The sequence below is a fragment of the Entelurus aequoreus genome, linkage group LG09, assembly GCF_033978785.1.
Source record: "Entelurus aequoreus isolate RoL-2023_Sb linkage group LG09, RoL_Eaeq_v1.1, whole genome shotgun sequence".
In the NCBI taxonomy this organism is placed as follows: domain Eukaryota; kingdom Metazoa; phylum Chordata; class Actinopteri; order Syngnathiformes; family Syngnathidae; genus Entelurus; species Entelurus aequoreus.
This window is the reverse complement of record NC_084739.1, coordinates 55870335-55886129: the sequence shown is the minus strand read 5'-3', so window position 1 is coordinate 55886129 and position 15795 is coordinate 55870335. Positions and strand designations below refer to the sequence as shown.

The following is a 15795-nucleotide window of genomic DNA, read 5'->3' as shown; positions in this document are numbered from 1 at the left end:
TGATCCCCCCCAAAACATCCGGTTTTACTCTCTAGCATTGGCTTATAGCCAAAGATCGACGTAACTTGTTTTCCAACTATTGGAACGGAGAAAGTGAGTGTAAAGGATAGTGCTGAGAAGAAGTGGCTGATATTCATTGAATTGAAGAAATAATCAATATCCTGACTGACTGTGTGGCTGAAATGGCAAGGCAGTTCTGCACCATACTGAAGAAGAAGGAGCCAGCTTTTGTGCCAGCAAAATCGGTGGACATTTATCCATTCGTATATGGAGAAGCTGCTGATAAAGTCAGACGGGGAAGCAGCTCAAACTCCTTCAGAGGTTTGGTCTACAAAGTATAAACAACCAGCGTTCAGAGCAGTACTTCTCGTGTGAGCTCCGCTAAAACCATCAGTCATGGTACAGTGAAGGTGAACTGCTCCTGTAACTACGAAGGTGAATATCCAACCACCAACGTAAAAGCAACTTCATAGTGGACCGCGGTTGCATTCTGAGGCAAATGTTGTACACTATTAATTCATAAAACTACTGTTGTAATTTGTAGTACATTCTACTGTATTCAGATTTTTTTTTCCTTGTGGGGAAATGTTGGCATTTATACAGCAGCAGAAAAAAGAGGACAATAAAACAGTTAAAATAGAATACAGTTAAAAATACAGTATAGACACTAGGGTTGTACGGTGTACCGGTACTAATAAAGTACCTTGGTACTAAAGAATTAAAAACAATACTATATTGCCTTTGAAAAATACTTTTATTTGCATCCACTTGCTGCCGTGTGGCAGTGACGTACAGAGCCGAGGCGCATGATGTTGAGTGTGTCAGCACGCACACACAGAGCCAAGAGCGCATACAAGAAGAAACAGTGAGGAGAGGAAGAATGGCAAGAAACAGCAATTCTATTAGTTAATAAAGAGTTTGCGTGAAGTGCAATATGGAGGTATTTGTGCTTCAAAACTATAAATGAAGATGACGCTTTAAACATGGAAGCACTGCGCTGCAAGCGCTGATTTAAAACATGCCTCACCAAAGGTGGCAAGGTTGAAGTATTACAATCTTTGCTCCAAACTTAGCTAAACAAACAAATAACAAGCAGTCAGATCGACTGGTAAATATAGTTAACTAGCTCCCCTGCTGTGCACATACAGATACGTACACGCGCACACAGCTGGTTGGCTTGTTGTCAATTATTAGCGTAGTCCAAACCGCCAACATAGCGCAAACTATCCATCCATCCATTTTCTACTGCTTGTCCCTTAATGCAATTGAAATGACTGAATTTTGTAACAAATCCTACAATTTATGTTTTATCTTTAACAATGTGTGTTTCACATCCTACATGTCTTATTTGTGTACTGTTAGCCATAGTTTTGTTTTTAGTATTTAAAATGTAATACAATATCAATAAAGCTTTCTATTCTATTTCAACACAACCCTAGATTATGAAAGGCGATATGTAACATAAAATGATAAATAGTTTTTGGAGTGCAAAAAGAAAATCCTCAATGTATATAATACCTTTAAATTTTAACCTTTAAAACTTCTTTGAGAGCAATAAATCGTAGGATTTTGTGTTAAAATGGAGCCAATATGACATTTTTTGTGGTCCCCTTTATTTTCAATTCAGTTCCGTTTCCGTTTATTTCGAATATGCATGCATTTTGAAAAGAATCAAAGTATCGAAATACATTTTGGCGACAATTCTAATTGACACCAATATATTCAGCTTAAGGCAGTTGGTGGTTCTGATAATACAGAATATATTATCTGTGTATTATACTTTATAGTGTTTGTTTTTATTATAAAAATTGTAGATGTTGGAATTGCCATGTAAAATCACTAATGCTAATCAGTAGCATGTATATTGCATATCCAAGGTAAATTAGCATTGAGCTAGCACATTTTGAAAAGTTGCCATGAAAAGTTGTAACGTTACTTAGAGGCAGTCTGCTACGAATAAGTCTATTTGCTCACCAATTGTTTGAGCCGGTGCCGAGTATGCATGCAACAAGAGTATCATAATATGGTACCGTTTGAATGTACGAGAATCAGTACTCTGTAGTACAGATAATTCGAAGCCAATCACTAATTTTGGCTCATTTAGCCTTAGTGTGACTATTTCAACAAGAGAAGGCTACAGTATGCTGATAGCTAACTATTACTGGTAGAAAGCAGCTGGTCGAATGGATAACATACCTTTCTACATGCAGTTGTTATTGTTTGAATTAATCTACTTCGGTTCTTGTGGTTGTAGTAATATTCAGAGACATAATTTTTTAAAGCCAACCATCAATTCCTGAATGGATGGCAAAAGAAAATGTTGCTTTTATAGAGCTGATTAAATAAATTCTGAATGTTTGCTTTGATTGACTTGAAAACAAACTTTCCACAACAAAGTAACTGGATGAATTGTAATGAATTGGATTAGTAATGAATTGGATTACATGTAAATGTAATCCAATTCTCCTTCATCACTGTACCTCTTCATCTGTGCATGTTATATAATAAGACACAAATTATGCTTCTGTTGTTTTAAAAAAAAATCTGATTGCTGATAATTATGAAGTTAAGTGACTGCGTGGGTTCCCTCCGGGTACTCTGGCTCTAAAATCATGCACCTGGGGATAGGTTGATTGGCAACACTAAATTGGCCCTTGTGTGTGAATGTGAGTGTGAATGTTGTCTGTCTATCTGTGTTGGCCCTGTGATGAGGAGGGTGTACTCTGCCTTCCTCCCGAATGCAGCTGAGATAGACTCCAGCACCCCCCCGCGACCCCAAAAGGGACAAGCGGTAGAAAATGGATGGACAATACTACAACACATGTCGACATAAACTAGACCAAACTTAACGGGTTCCAGTGTTCGTGCAAGAAGAATGATCGAGATATGGTGTAACTGAGGTGTTTATGTATAATTTAAAAGTAATTGACGCTGTAATTAGTGTTTTAATGTACATAAACATAGTAAAGGTGTTTGTGTGTGAGATACTAATTGGTTATATAAAAGAATGTAAGAACAGGCTGTTTACCTTGCTGATGTATTTGGCGTGTCAAAAATGAAATGATTATTACGAATGTAGTTGGCTGCAGTTAAAGACGTCTGTGTGCGACATCTTAACACGACTGACCTTTCTGTCCATCCAGACTTTTTTATACGATGACTCAGCACTAACTCAGCCAGACTTCCTTCCTCTTAAAGTGTCCAACGTCACACATCATGAAGCCATCGCAGCCTCACTTTAATCTGGCTTTTGACTTTGAAAAAGTGGAAGTTTTCATCTCTTTTCTCCGTCAATGAAAGGTCTTCTTTTAGATGAGGCGAGACAATGGTGCGCTTTGTGTCAGTCTGCAGCTGTGACGTACGTACGCAGGTGTGTGTAAACCCAGAATTGTGTTGAAGAGAAAGAGAATCTTATGTGGTGTCAAGTTACGACTCATGAGCCACCGTTCTAAACACTTGTACCTGCAACGTATATCGTAGTTCTGAGGAATTACAGAGGCATGTAAATTACATTATTCTATTATTATGGTGTACAATATGTTTGAGACTGATTAGAATAATAAACAAGAGGGGTGTCAAAAAAAAAACAGATTTTCGAATGAATCATGATTCTTATTATTACTCGTTAATTATTATTCGTATTATTACTCAGTGGCTTAGTGGTTAGAGTATCTGCCCTGAGATCGGTAGGTTGTGAGTTCTAACCCCGGCAGAGTCATACCAAAGACTATAAAAATGGGACCCATTACCTCCCTGCTTGGCACTCAGCATCAAGGGTTGGAATTGGGGGTTAAATCACCAAAAATGATTCCCGGGCGCGGCACTGCTGCTGCTCACTGCTCCCCTCATCTCCCAGGGGGTGAACAAGGGGATGGTTCAAATGCAGAGGACAAATTTCACCACACCTAGTGTGTGTGTGACAATCATGGGTATTTTAACTTTAACTTTAACCTATTTGCAACGTTTCTTAATTGATTTTTTTTTCTAATTTGTCCTGTCGAGTCAATCAGGCAAATCATATTGTTGGTGGATGTGCCCATATCTGCTGTACATATTTACTTTAGAAAAGAAAAGAGTGGGATACTTCTCTTGTTGCCTTATTTGTATTTGACTTTATTAAATGTTTGGGTATAATTTTACTAAACAAAACCAATTTTCTCTTAAGTAATTTATCAGAGCTGTTTATCTATTTGATAGAGAAATGTAGTTAATCAAAGAACTGGCACCCAATGTTACTAAAAAAGTATTTTGAATGGAGAATTGTTTTGGAATCAAGAATCGAATTGAATCGTGTGGTGCCCAAAGATTCACAGCCCTAATAAACAATATCCTGTTATGAACTTCCAGGGAGCAGGGAAGGAAGAATGCAGCAGACCACTCGATGATGCAAACATAGGGACACACGGTAGTGATCACAGCGCTGCTATAAATAGTTCTCCTGAGTTTGTGCTTACAATAACAATATCACTAATACTTGGTTAATATTCAAGTCACGAAATGTAAATGGAGTCTTGTTGGCGCTTTTTGGATGTTGGTTTTTGTTGGATTTGATGTGCGGAATAGAGGACCTCCCATTAGTTTTGCTGAAAGCTGACTTTTGTTTAAGTTTATTTGCAAGTTAAAATGCTTAAGAATAACAAAATCATCCAAAATCATCCGTCATCATGTCTTTCATAATGAAAAAGCGGTTTCCCTTTAAGAAAGTCGTTTAGTATGTTTACTATCTTATTAAATGTTACAATTCTTCTTTAATTGCAATAAGAAACATATTTTAAGTGTTTCAAAAGATTTTCTGTTAAAACAAAGCAAATTATGACTTTTTTTGTGGTGCCCTTTATTTTGAAAAGTATCAAAGTATTTAAATACTTCTTTTTACAGGTACTGGTACTAAAATATAGGTATTGGGACAACCTTAGTCACAATAATTAATTAGGTTAAGCTTATGACCCAGTAAGTTGAATGATGCAGACACGTTTGTTACTTGATACTTTCTAATACGCTTCAATTTTGGAGACTTTGTATTTGTAAGTAGTATGCCATTGCAGTGTTAACTTAACGTATAAACACATAGCGTTTCACAACAAGAGGATAGAGAAAAAGAAGGAGCTTATTGACTACAACATTGGACTGGTGCAAAGCTGTTCGGGTATATGTCTACCAAATATGAAGATATCTGCTGACGTCACAAATTAGACGTCTTCCAAACATCTCGTTTTGAGAAAGTATGAAGGAAAGCAAGATTGTTTCATAAATATCTCCGCCATGCTTCCACGGTTTGATTTCCAATTTTCGGGACTTATGCAGATCGCAAATACACAAAACAAGGTCTTGTATTTCAGTCAAGTTATTTACGAAATATAAACATAGTAGGCTATAGGCTAATAGGAGCTAGCATCTACACAACAGCTACACATACAATAGCACAGAAGCTAGACATACGTACAAACGTAATACGTGTCTTTAATTGAACAATATTAACTGCCTAATGTCCTGTCTATAACAGCACATTTGTCAATATAAACAAGTATCAAATAATTATATTTGCATATTACTTACACATACAAAGTCTCCAAGGCAGAATCTATTAGAAAGTATCCAGTAACAAACATGTCCGTATTTTTAAACTTACGTCATTAGCTGAACTTAATGAAGAATCAGATTGCCAGTAGGTAAAGTGTTGCCAAACAACAAACTACCGCTACACTTTAAATTAAAAGACAGCATAAGTCTGTCATAAGGTTTGTGTTTTTCATAACTACCATTGCTATCTGTTTGACTAATTTTACTTGATCAATCCTTTTCTAACATTCCACACTGCAAAATAATACAAATATAAATGATTCCTATTGATATCGTATTAGATTATCATCAGTATCTGCCAATACTTAAGGCTCCATTATCGGTGTTGTATCGGAAGTGAAAAAGCTGTATCGGGACACCCCTACTTACTACATTTGTCTAGCCTGTGTGCTTTAGTCTTTGATACTCCCTAGTAGCCTATAGCCTACCATGTTTACCTTTTGTAAATGACTTGACTAAAATACAAGAAAAGACCAACCTTTCGTGTTTATTGGAAGACATCTGTATTTTAACTTGCTGTCTACCTTTGCACAAGCAGGACTTGACTGATATTCAATATTCATAACAAATGAGGACACCACTAAATAGAATGTAGTGAAAATAGGTACAATTTAGACAAATTAAAATGTTGTTTGATCATGATTGATCCATTTATAATTGTGATGAATCTGATTGTAAACATGTAATCATTGGACAGCCCTAGAATCAACCAAAACATGTATTTAGGATAAATTGTTATGTTTTAATTCCATTCTGAAGCCAAAAACCATTCCAATAATTCATGAAGGGCCCAACATGAATGAGACATTCAGGCCATCATGAGTGTGTAAACTGTTGTGCAATTGATTGTGCAATGATTCAACGTGAACAACAAGCACAAGTAATGCATTTAGCACAGCAGAAAAGTGTAAACAAGAGTAGAGTGGGAGTGGAAAATGGGTTGGGAGGTGCGTTGGTGGCTGTTTATTACTGAAAAAAGAGAGAAAGAACAGCTGAAAGGGATAGAGAGGGGCGGGGATAGTGTGCTAAGAGACCGCCTAACACACATTACTAAAACCTAGAGAGTCAGACAAATACTGAGTGGGAGTTGCAGCTGAGGACATTTGAGTTTGAGCTTTCATGGAAATACTTTTGCAGCGTCTTCACAATAAACTGCTTTCAAGCGGACTAAACATTTCATGTCATCAGGCTGTATGATCACAGTGAGTATTGTTACTCTTAGGAGAGAGCAGCTACTTTTGTTGCTGTATCCTCCTACTACCCGACTTTACAAGTTGAACTTATAACGCGTGTGAGGCAATAATAGAGCAGTTGTTTTTTTGTTTTTTTTTGCAGCTGCATTTCGAATCTATTTTAAGTTTTTATTGACTCACTTAGTAGAAAACATTGGTATTTGTGCTGAACTTTGGAGTCATCAATGCTCATTAACACAGACAAAGTAGGAAGATGACATAAAAGTTCAGGTATGCAGAAAACAAAATATGTCTTTGTATGATAAAATATTGATACACGTTTTCAGGTGGAGAATTGACGATAACAGTGAGGTTAAGTGTAACCTGTTTAACTTTATTATTAATAAAATTGCTTACTTAATTTAGACGTCGACATACATGGTTAACTGCTTTTGTTGATAAAAAATGATCGAACCAAAGGGATAATTTCTATTAAAAAAATGCCTGTTTATGTCAACTGTTGTAGTATTTTTTTTTAACCTTTTATTCTTTATGGCAGATTTGTGGATGTGTCAACAAATGAAGGGTTAGTATGTTTTGGTCATTGATGTTTTCAGATCACAAATGGGTATTAAAAAACAAAAAGCAATAGATTTATTTTCACCTACGTGGGGGCAAAGCCAGGTGAACAATTCTCATTCAGATTTTTGATAGTAAATTGAGAATACCATTATGGTCCTTTTACCTTCATTTCAATGAATGTTTCCAGGTGTCTCAATTGAAGCAATCAGATCAGATTAGATTTGATAGTTCTCTGGAAGTTTATTTTATCATTTTTTTTGTGTGGTGTTCACTGCATCCAAACTTTTACTGCAATACAATGTTTCACCTTCCAGAAGCGCTGGACTCATTCCAGCAGCAGAGGCGCGTAAGGTCAAAAGTTCTTAATCAGAATCAGGAGTACTTTATTAATCCTTAAAGGGAACTGCACTTTTTTACCTACCTGAAATTTGCCTACCGTTCACAATCATTATGAGAGACATGACGACAGATTTTTTTTTTAATGCGTTCTAACTCGTAAATAAACGTAAATAAAAGTTTGTTTACAGCGGTGCCAATGGGAGGTCCTCTATTCTGCCAATAAAATCCTCTAAATAACCATCCAGAAACCACTAAGACCACTCCATTTACATTTCGTGACATGAATATTAACAAAGTATTAGTGATATTATTATAAGAGCGAACACAGACAAACTATAGCGGCGCCGGGATCACAAGTTTGAGTGCTAATGTTGACATGATCGACTGATAAGCTGCTTCCTTGCTCGTCAAACTTTATTCAAGATCATAAATCATGCCTCTCACCTGGATAGTGGAAGGACGAGGACGTATTCCGACAAGTTGGTACACTCTGACAGTCAATTTAGAACCCAAAGTTGCGAGAACGACACGAAAAAATGCTTGGTTCCACCTCCCTTTTCTTTGCGAGGATGATGACTAATTCTTCATCTAATTGGGAACATATGAGCAACCTAGCAGTCGGCATCCTAATGACAGCAGACCTTATACAATAAGTAGAAGGTTTATTATACTGTTTTGTATGAATATTTCTCACTGTGAGACAAATTTACCTGCGGTTATAAATAAATAAATCTAATCCACTCTAGTGTTTTTGGCTCTCTTAAAGTCTGCAGTAATCAGTGATGTAGTTGAAAAAAAGCGAACGTTGTGATGCGTTTTTGAAATTATTGCGCCGCGTATGCTTGAAATGATCAAAATACGTAAATATTAAATATTAAAAATGTGCCTGTTACTACAAACCTTATTAGGGTTGTTTGGAAGTTTTTTTAAGGCTTTTATAGGCAGAATAGAGCAGACTTTTGATCCCATTTATTTACTATTTCAGAATGCATTTAAATAAAATAAAATAACCTTCATAATTTTTATAAAATTGTTTCAGACAACTAGATCAATAAAAAACTTAGCTGTGGCCATAGTGCTCCAATATATTGTTCTTCATTCATTACTGACTCCATTAGCAGAGAACTAATGCTTAATTTAACAAGCGATCTAATTGGAGACCAAACAGCCAGTCAGAGCATACTTTTGTCCAGTTGTCTGATTGGTTTTAATTTTTGGCACAAATTTAACGCAGTGTTCCAACCTGAGCAAGTGTAAAGAAAAATGCTGAGGGAGTGTCTGGCTGCGCAGAAAGCAGTAATCATTGCACGATAAGATGGATAATAGGCAAACATGCAAAACAATAAAAATAATTAAGCACAACCTACATTCATATTCAGTTGAACGTTTTTAATTTTCACTTGAGTTACATTTTTCAAAATATAATACCTGTGCTTGCAAAAAACATTTTTTGTGATGAAAGTCTGACTTTGCTACCTGAAAAATTACGGAACAAATATGCAAAAGAAGCCCAAATTTGGCAGGGAATGCCCACATTTAAAGAGAGCGCATCTTGGATGAAGGCGTGCAGTGAAAGATTTAAGTTGAGGGGGAAGATGCTGCACAGCCAGAATCTGCGCTGTTGCCCAGCTTTTTTGTGAGTTTACGTATGTGTATGGTAATCCATTGGTGCGTGTTTTGTCTATAAGCCTGAAAGCCTCTCCACTTGGCTTCTTAGAACAGAGTCAACATCCCAGGTGTCTTTGAAAAAGGGGGGAGGGATTTTTCAGAGCATCTTCCGCTGAACTGGTCTTGCTGGGGTTTTTACAGCATGGCTCAGCCAAGGCCATTGCAGAGGGAGCCAAATTGTAGATAAGGATTGTTTTTGTCAGGCAAGCAAACACATTCCAATGGTTTGTCGGCTCAAATAGCCCATTCTGGCTCTCAAATTGGTCATAATTTGGCCTTGAAGCCTGGAAAGCTTCTCCGAGATGTTATCCAATTTGCGATTCAATTTTGAAATTGCCAAAGTCTGAGTTTTCACAGCTCTGCCCAACTCATATATCGTAACGGACAGCCTTTGGGCTCCTTCAACAACTGCCATTGTCTTCCGAATTTGTCAATAAACCAGAGCAACGCTCAATCTAAACAACAGATGACCTTTCATCACAGTTCCAAATAGATATAATTCAGAGTTCCAAATAGATAGCTACCTTCAATGTCTTCGACGGAAATAACTGCAAGGCTCACGACTTGCCATTTCTTCCAAGAGTCCCTCATATATCCAGCAGCGAATGTCCCATCAGGACAAGCAGGTTACCTCATACCTGTGCTTCTCGTCGAGAAGACCTTGTCAATTGAGTTGAGGGACCAGTTTATCAATTCCATGTTTTAAATTTCGGAGAACAGTGCAAAAGAGAGGCTTTCAAAAAGTTAAGATAAGACAAGACAAAGACAAAAGAGCAACGCAGGAGAGATCGGAAGGAAGAAAGCACTGTAACACATACAGTGTAAGACACAAGACTTAATTTAAGACAAAAATATGTACAAAATCCATCAATCAATCATTTAAAGTTGATTTATATAGCCCTAAATCACGGGTGTCTCAAAGGGCTGCACAAGCCACAACGACATCCTCGGCTCAGATCCCAGATCTCAGATATATATTTAAGTTTAGAAAAAAATAATTGATGTAGTATAGTCATAATATTTGAAGCATGACAACTGTAATACTAAGTAATCTAATGTATATCTTGTTGTGTTACAGGTTTCTGGGACACTGATTGGTTTAACAAGAGGAAGTATTTGGACATACCACCTCAGCCTAGCTCACTCCATCTCTCTGTCGCACCTGCTCCTGGTCACTCTCGGCTTCGAACTCGTACCCCATCAGAGCTTGAGTGCTGCCAGTCTAATGGGGCTCTTTGCTTCATTAATCCTCTTTTCATTAAGGTTCATCAGCCGGATAGCAACCAGACCCCTGACTCTGTTTTTCCTGGTATGAGTAAAGACCCTCTTAGCCCAGGAACCGACACACGTGGCTTTAGTGGTGACTCTCCTGCAGGCTGTAACCCTAACATCAGTGACAACAAACCACAGAGCCTTGGCACGAACACTATACTACTACAAGCGCAAAAGAAGCAAAGTGGTGTCATCCCAGAATCACAGTGGCCTCCAGCCCGTCCGCCTCCACCTCGTCGATCAGCAACTTCTATCTGGCAGCACAGCATGCCGGAGAAAATTCCTTGGATTAATGTTCCCAAAGAGAAGGTGGAAGAGAAAGACAGAGGCAGCAGCCTTTTATCCCGTCTTGGTTCTTCACTGAGCATCAACCCCTCATCATCTCCTCCTAAGAGACTCAGCATCAGCTCTCCTATCTCAATCCCCAGACCCTCGCTGCCTATCTCTTTAGCTTCCCTGTCCTCCTCGCCTCGTAGACCCAAGTCTTTACCATTTTCCTCCCTGGACGATGTCCAATGCCACTTGGCCCTCGAGGAGCAGACTATTGAGAAGGCCCTTCTTAAAGCCAGACTATCTCAGCAGAATGGCACTGCAGATCACAGCCAGCCCTGCAGCAGTCTTCCGGAATCTTCCACAATGACTATAAGTAAACAAGCAGAGGTGCGAGGAACAGGAGGAGAGGCTGGAGAAGAATGCAATGAGCGTCACCAACGTCTGAGCGACATGAGCCTTTCCACGGATTCTTCGGATTCTCTTGATTCCTCTTTATCCTTCTTCCTACCTCCTCTTCACGACCCCAGTCCGCCCACTGTGGCTGATTTTAATGCCCACCTTCCCCTTTCGCTCCCCTCCTCCCATCTTCTCTACTCCAGCATGGAGGAAGATGAGGATGAGGAGGAGGATGAAGACGAAGACGAACATGACTATGGTGTCAGTGTGGAGAGTGATCAGGACCAAGACCAGGACCTGACCATGATACCACCGGGGTGCAGGACAAGGCGGCGCCCCAGTGCTAGCGCCTTGGTCCTTCAGAAAGCACTGCAAGGTCAGCTACGCAAGGTGAGCGGCGTTTTTAACTCGCTGTTGACGCCGGAAAAGCGAGCCATACGTAGGGTGGTGGAACTGTCCAGAGATAAGGGCTCCTACTTCGGCTCCTTGGTGCAGGACTACTTGAGCTACATGGGTGAGGGCGCAGGCGCCCAGACCTGGCAAAGTTTTGCTTCTGGTCTGGAGCTTCTTCAGACTCTGCGTCAGTTTATCACTCAAATGAAGAGTTACCTGCGTCAGAGCTCAGAGCTGGGATTACCTATTGAGAGCCTCATACCTGAAGAACAAATAGGTAAGTGTGGAAAAAAACATTTTATTTTGCTAAGTTTTATTTCATAAGACTTCACATTTTAAAGCTCTAAATTGTAAAGTGTCTACTGTAATTACAAGGAGTGCCAAGAAACAACTTTTTCACTTCCAATATTGAAGCCTTAGGTATTGGCCAATACAGATATTGATGTGATACAATGCGATATCAGCAGGAATCATATACTGTATGCTTTCATTATTTTGTAGTGTGGAATGTTAGAAAAGGTGATATCAAGTAAATTAGTGAAACAGAAAACATTGGTAAGTATGAAAAACACAAACCTATTTATCAGAATAAGAATTAGAATAGTTTTATTGCCATTGTTTGAGAACGGGTTCACAAACTAGGATTTTTTCTTGGTGCAATCGTGCAACATAAAACACATATAACACATATTTGGTAATAAAAAGAGCTGTAACTGAGCTATCAGATAGACTTAGAAGGAATTCAAGGAGCTACTGTTAGGAGTTATTGTTCATTTGCCTGATGGCCGAGGGGATTATTATTAATAAAGTTAAAGTTAAAGTACCACTGATAGTCATACACACACTAGGTGTGGTGAAATTACCCTCTGCACCGTCTTAAATAGACTTATGCTGCCCTTACTGTAAAGTGGAGTGATCATTGTTTTTTTGGCTACACCTGTTAGTCTCAAATTAATTCATAATTAAGCCCATGACTTGACTGAAATACAAGAAAAGATTAACCTTGTGTGCTTATGAACAAGTGATTAATAATCCTTATCATCAAGTGATTGATCAGTCTATCATCCACAATCCTAAAGTGAGACACCTGCCTTTTAATTTTCTGTGTTCTAAATAGTAAAAAAATAAATTGCTAGCAGAGGCGGCTAACAATTCTACTATTTCACCTATAAAACCCTCTTAAACAATTAACGTTTTTTTTGCATGCTGTGACCTGCATATTAACCAAGCTATAGCAACATTGTTATTGTAGGCGCTAACAAAAATTACCTACTTATCTGGCGTAGTGATACAGTGCCTCATGTTACCATTGAGAGCTGAAAAGTAAGCTGTTAATGCTGCTGAATTACTTTTGAGTTTGGAAAAGTTTGAAACTGAGAAATTCCACACGCTACCAGCTTAAAATTAACTAACTGAATCAGTGGATATACTGGCTCTCAACTAATAGACGATTACATTATGAAAACGCGGCAAGCATTTTTTACCTGAAGTATTAGGATTATATTGAATGTGGCAGTTAAACAGGTAGCACAAGTACAGCGCTGAAAGATACAACGATCCCAGTGTGAGCGTACATTGTAAGTCACTATTTTGTTATGTTCTTATTTTGTCAATGAAACGGTTGGTACTTAGCACTGGTGCTACATAATTGTTTGGTTTTTCACTATAGCTGAATCTGCTTAGCACCCAGCTACTAAAACCTATCCGCCTTATATTCAGGGTCAAAAAGATAGTGCTAGATCCTCATTTGTCCTGAAGTAGTCATCGTCGGCTCTTTTAAAGTCTCTCAATGATAGTTGTTGATGGAAGTAGCGTTCATTACTTTGCAGTCTGTGAAATCAATGCACCCAGTAAAGAAGTTTTAGTAATGCTTAAAAAGAGCAAAATACGGTAAATATTACATATTATTATGGCTGTGCCTGTTACTACGTACTGTATATACTAAAAGCATGTATGTAAAAACTTTGATGTTTTTTAGATTGCTTTATAGACAGAATAGATGAATAAACATGACCTGCATTGTTAGCTGCCTTGTGCTAAAAGTAAAAAAAAACAAAAAAACTCCACAAACACCATCACAAGCATACACATTCTGGCACCTGGCGGAAGAGCTTTTGACCAAGTGTCTAAACCAGACCTGGGCATTCTGCGGCCCGCGGGCCACATCCGGCCCTTTGTGCGTCCCTGTCCGGCCCGCGTGAGGCCAATCATGAATTACAAAATACATTTTAAAAAGTATCTATGTCGAGTGTGCAATGCAACGGTGCTGCTTTTGTTTTGAAAAGCGTTATTTGTATTACTTCCGTGTGGACGTATGCGCGTGCGTGATTGTGAGTGAATGTGAACAGCTGCAATCACAAATTACAAAATAAAGTTGAAAAAACATCTATGTCGTGCGCGCAATACAACTGTGCTGCTTTTATTTTGAAAAGTGTTATTTATGGGCGTATGTCCGTGTGTAACCTGTGAGTGAAGGTGCACAGCGACAAGTGATGCACGGTTTACACCCGAGACGCTAAAAAGAGAAAAATTGATGATGAATGCCGTGTTTTCAACAAGATATGGACTGCCAAGCAACGTTCCCTTTAAGGTGCGCGCCTGCGCAATTGCGCACTGCTCAAGCGTCCTCTGCGCACAGCAAATATATGCCGCGCACCAAATCAAATCCCATCTGAATTCTAAAGAAAATAAACACATTTATTCTGTGTAATTTTGCAATGCAACTTTGAGTGACAGTGACAACAAGCGGCCCTAACGGTGTTCGTCAACACCGTTCAATTGAACACCGTTCAATTATTGTAACGTCTATCGAGATGCTTCGAGGCCAGGAATTGTATCGATCACTTTATTGAGCAAAACTGTTTATATTCGGCCATAACCACACCAAAAACATGAGTAAAACACTTCTATCTCGAAAAATTAGTCATTTTCTGCTGTACAAACCAGACCAAAACCAATTTGTCATCTGTCACCAACACGCATACCACTAAACCACTGGTGCGTTTATGGCCACACAAAAAGTCGGACAACTCAAAACACCACACAAAGTTACACTATGACTCCTCAGTCATACGTGTGCTTATTTTACTCTCATTTATTATTAATGTTAATTTATTTATATTAATCATGGAATGCTGTTACTAGAGAAAGTTACAGGAATGCACACTTTCATCCTATGCTTACATTTCATTGTGCAACATGAGGATGTTTAAGGGGAACTAAATGTGATCTCTGAAAGGGGTACAAATGATTTCCAAAGCAGTGCTTTTGGTATAAAGTTAAGTTAGGTTAAATAAAAGTATTATTATTATTATTATTATTATTATTTATCTTACGGTATATATCAAAAATAATATTGAGCAAAATTTAATTCAAATATTGTCGATGTGGCCCTCCAGCAGTGCTCGAGTTGCTCATGCGGCCCCCGGTAAAAATTAATTGCCCACCCCTGGTCTAAACTGTTCGGCCTTTTATAGTTATTTGTTCATTTTATAGTATAGAGCACATTTGTAAAACTCAAAGCCCAAATCTCACCCGTTACATCATTTTATGTGGCCCGCAAAAGCCTCAATAAAAGCCTCAATAAAACTATTCATCTTCCCTGTTGAATGAAGTTGATTTTGACAGAAAAAATATATATCTTTAAAACTTGCATTTTAAGAATGACAATCAGCTTTATTGGCCTGGTATGTTTAACACACAAGGAATTTGGCTTGGTACAGTAGACTGTATTCTCTTTCTACAATGTAAACAATAAATGTTAAAAAAATAACTTCAATACAAACAAGTACTTAAATATATAAATAAAATTATGTTGCAACTTTACATTTATTTTCATATATGTTCAGTTTTTTTTTTTTAATCGCTCTCGATGGCAGCAATAACTGTGATGTGGCCCTCACTGAATACGAGCTTGACACCCCTGGTGTAGAGTAACACATCAACAAAGACTAGAGATTTTTTGCCGATATCCGATTTTCCGATATTGTCCAACTCTTAATTACCGATTCTGATATCAACCCATACCGATATATACAGTCGTGGAATTAACACATTATTATGCCTAATTTTGTTGTGATGCCCCGCTGGATGCATTAAACAATGTAACAAGGTTTTCCAA

General features: G+C 38.1%; 1 protein-coding gene across 1 annotated transcript in view; it reads left to right on the top strand.

Annotated features, from left to right (window-relative positions):
- Window positions 1–15795, top strand: part of rin2a (Ras and Rab interactor 2a) — an 80354-nt gene that overhangs the window by 42807 nt on the left and 21752 nt on the right. The window contains exon 8 of the mRNA XM_062058967.1: window positions 10420–11952. Within this exon, the coding sequence (XP_061914951.1) occupies window positions 10420–11952 (1533 nt within the window). The remainder of the gene's footprint in view (window positions 1–10419; window positions 11953–15795) is intronic.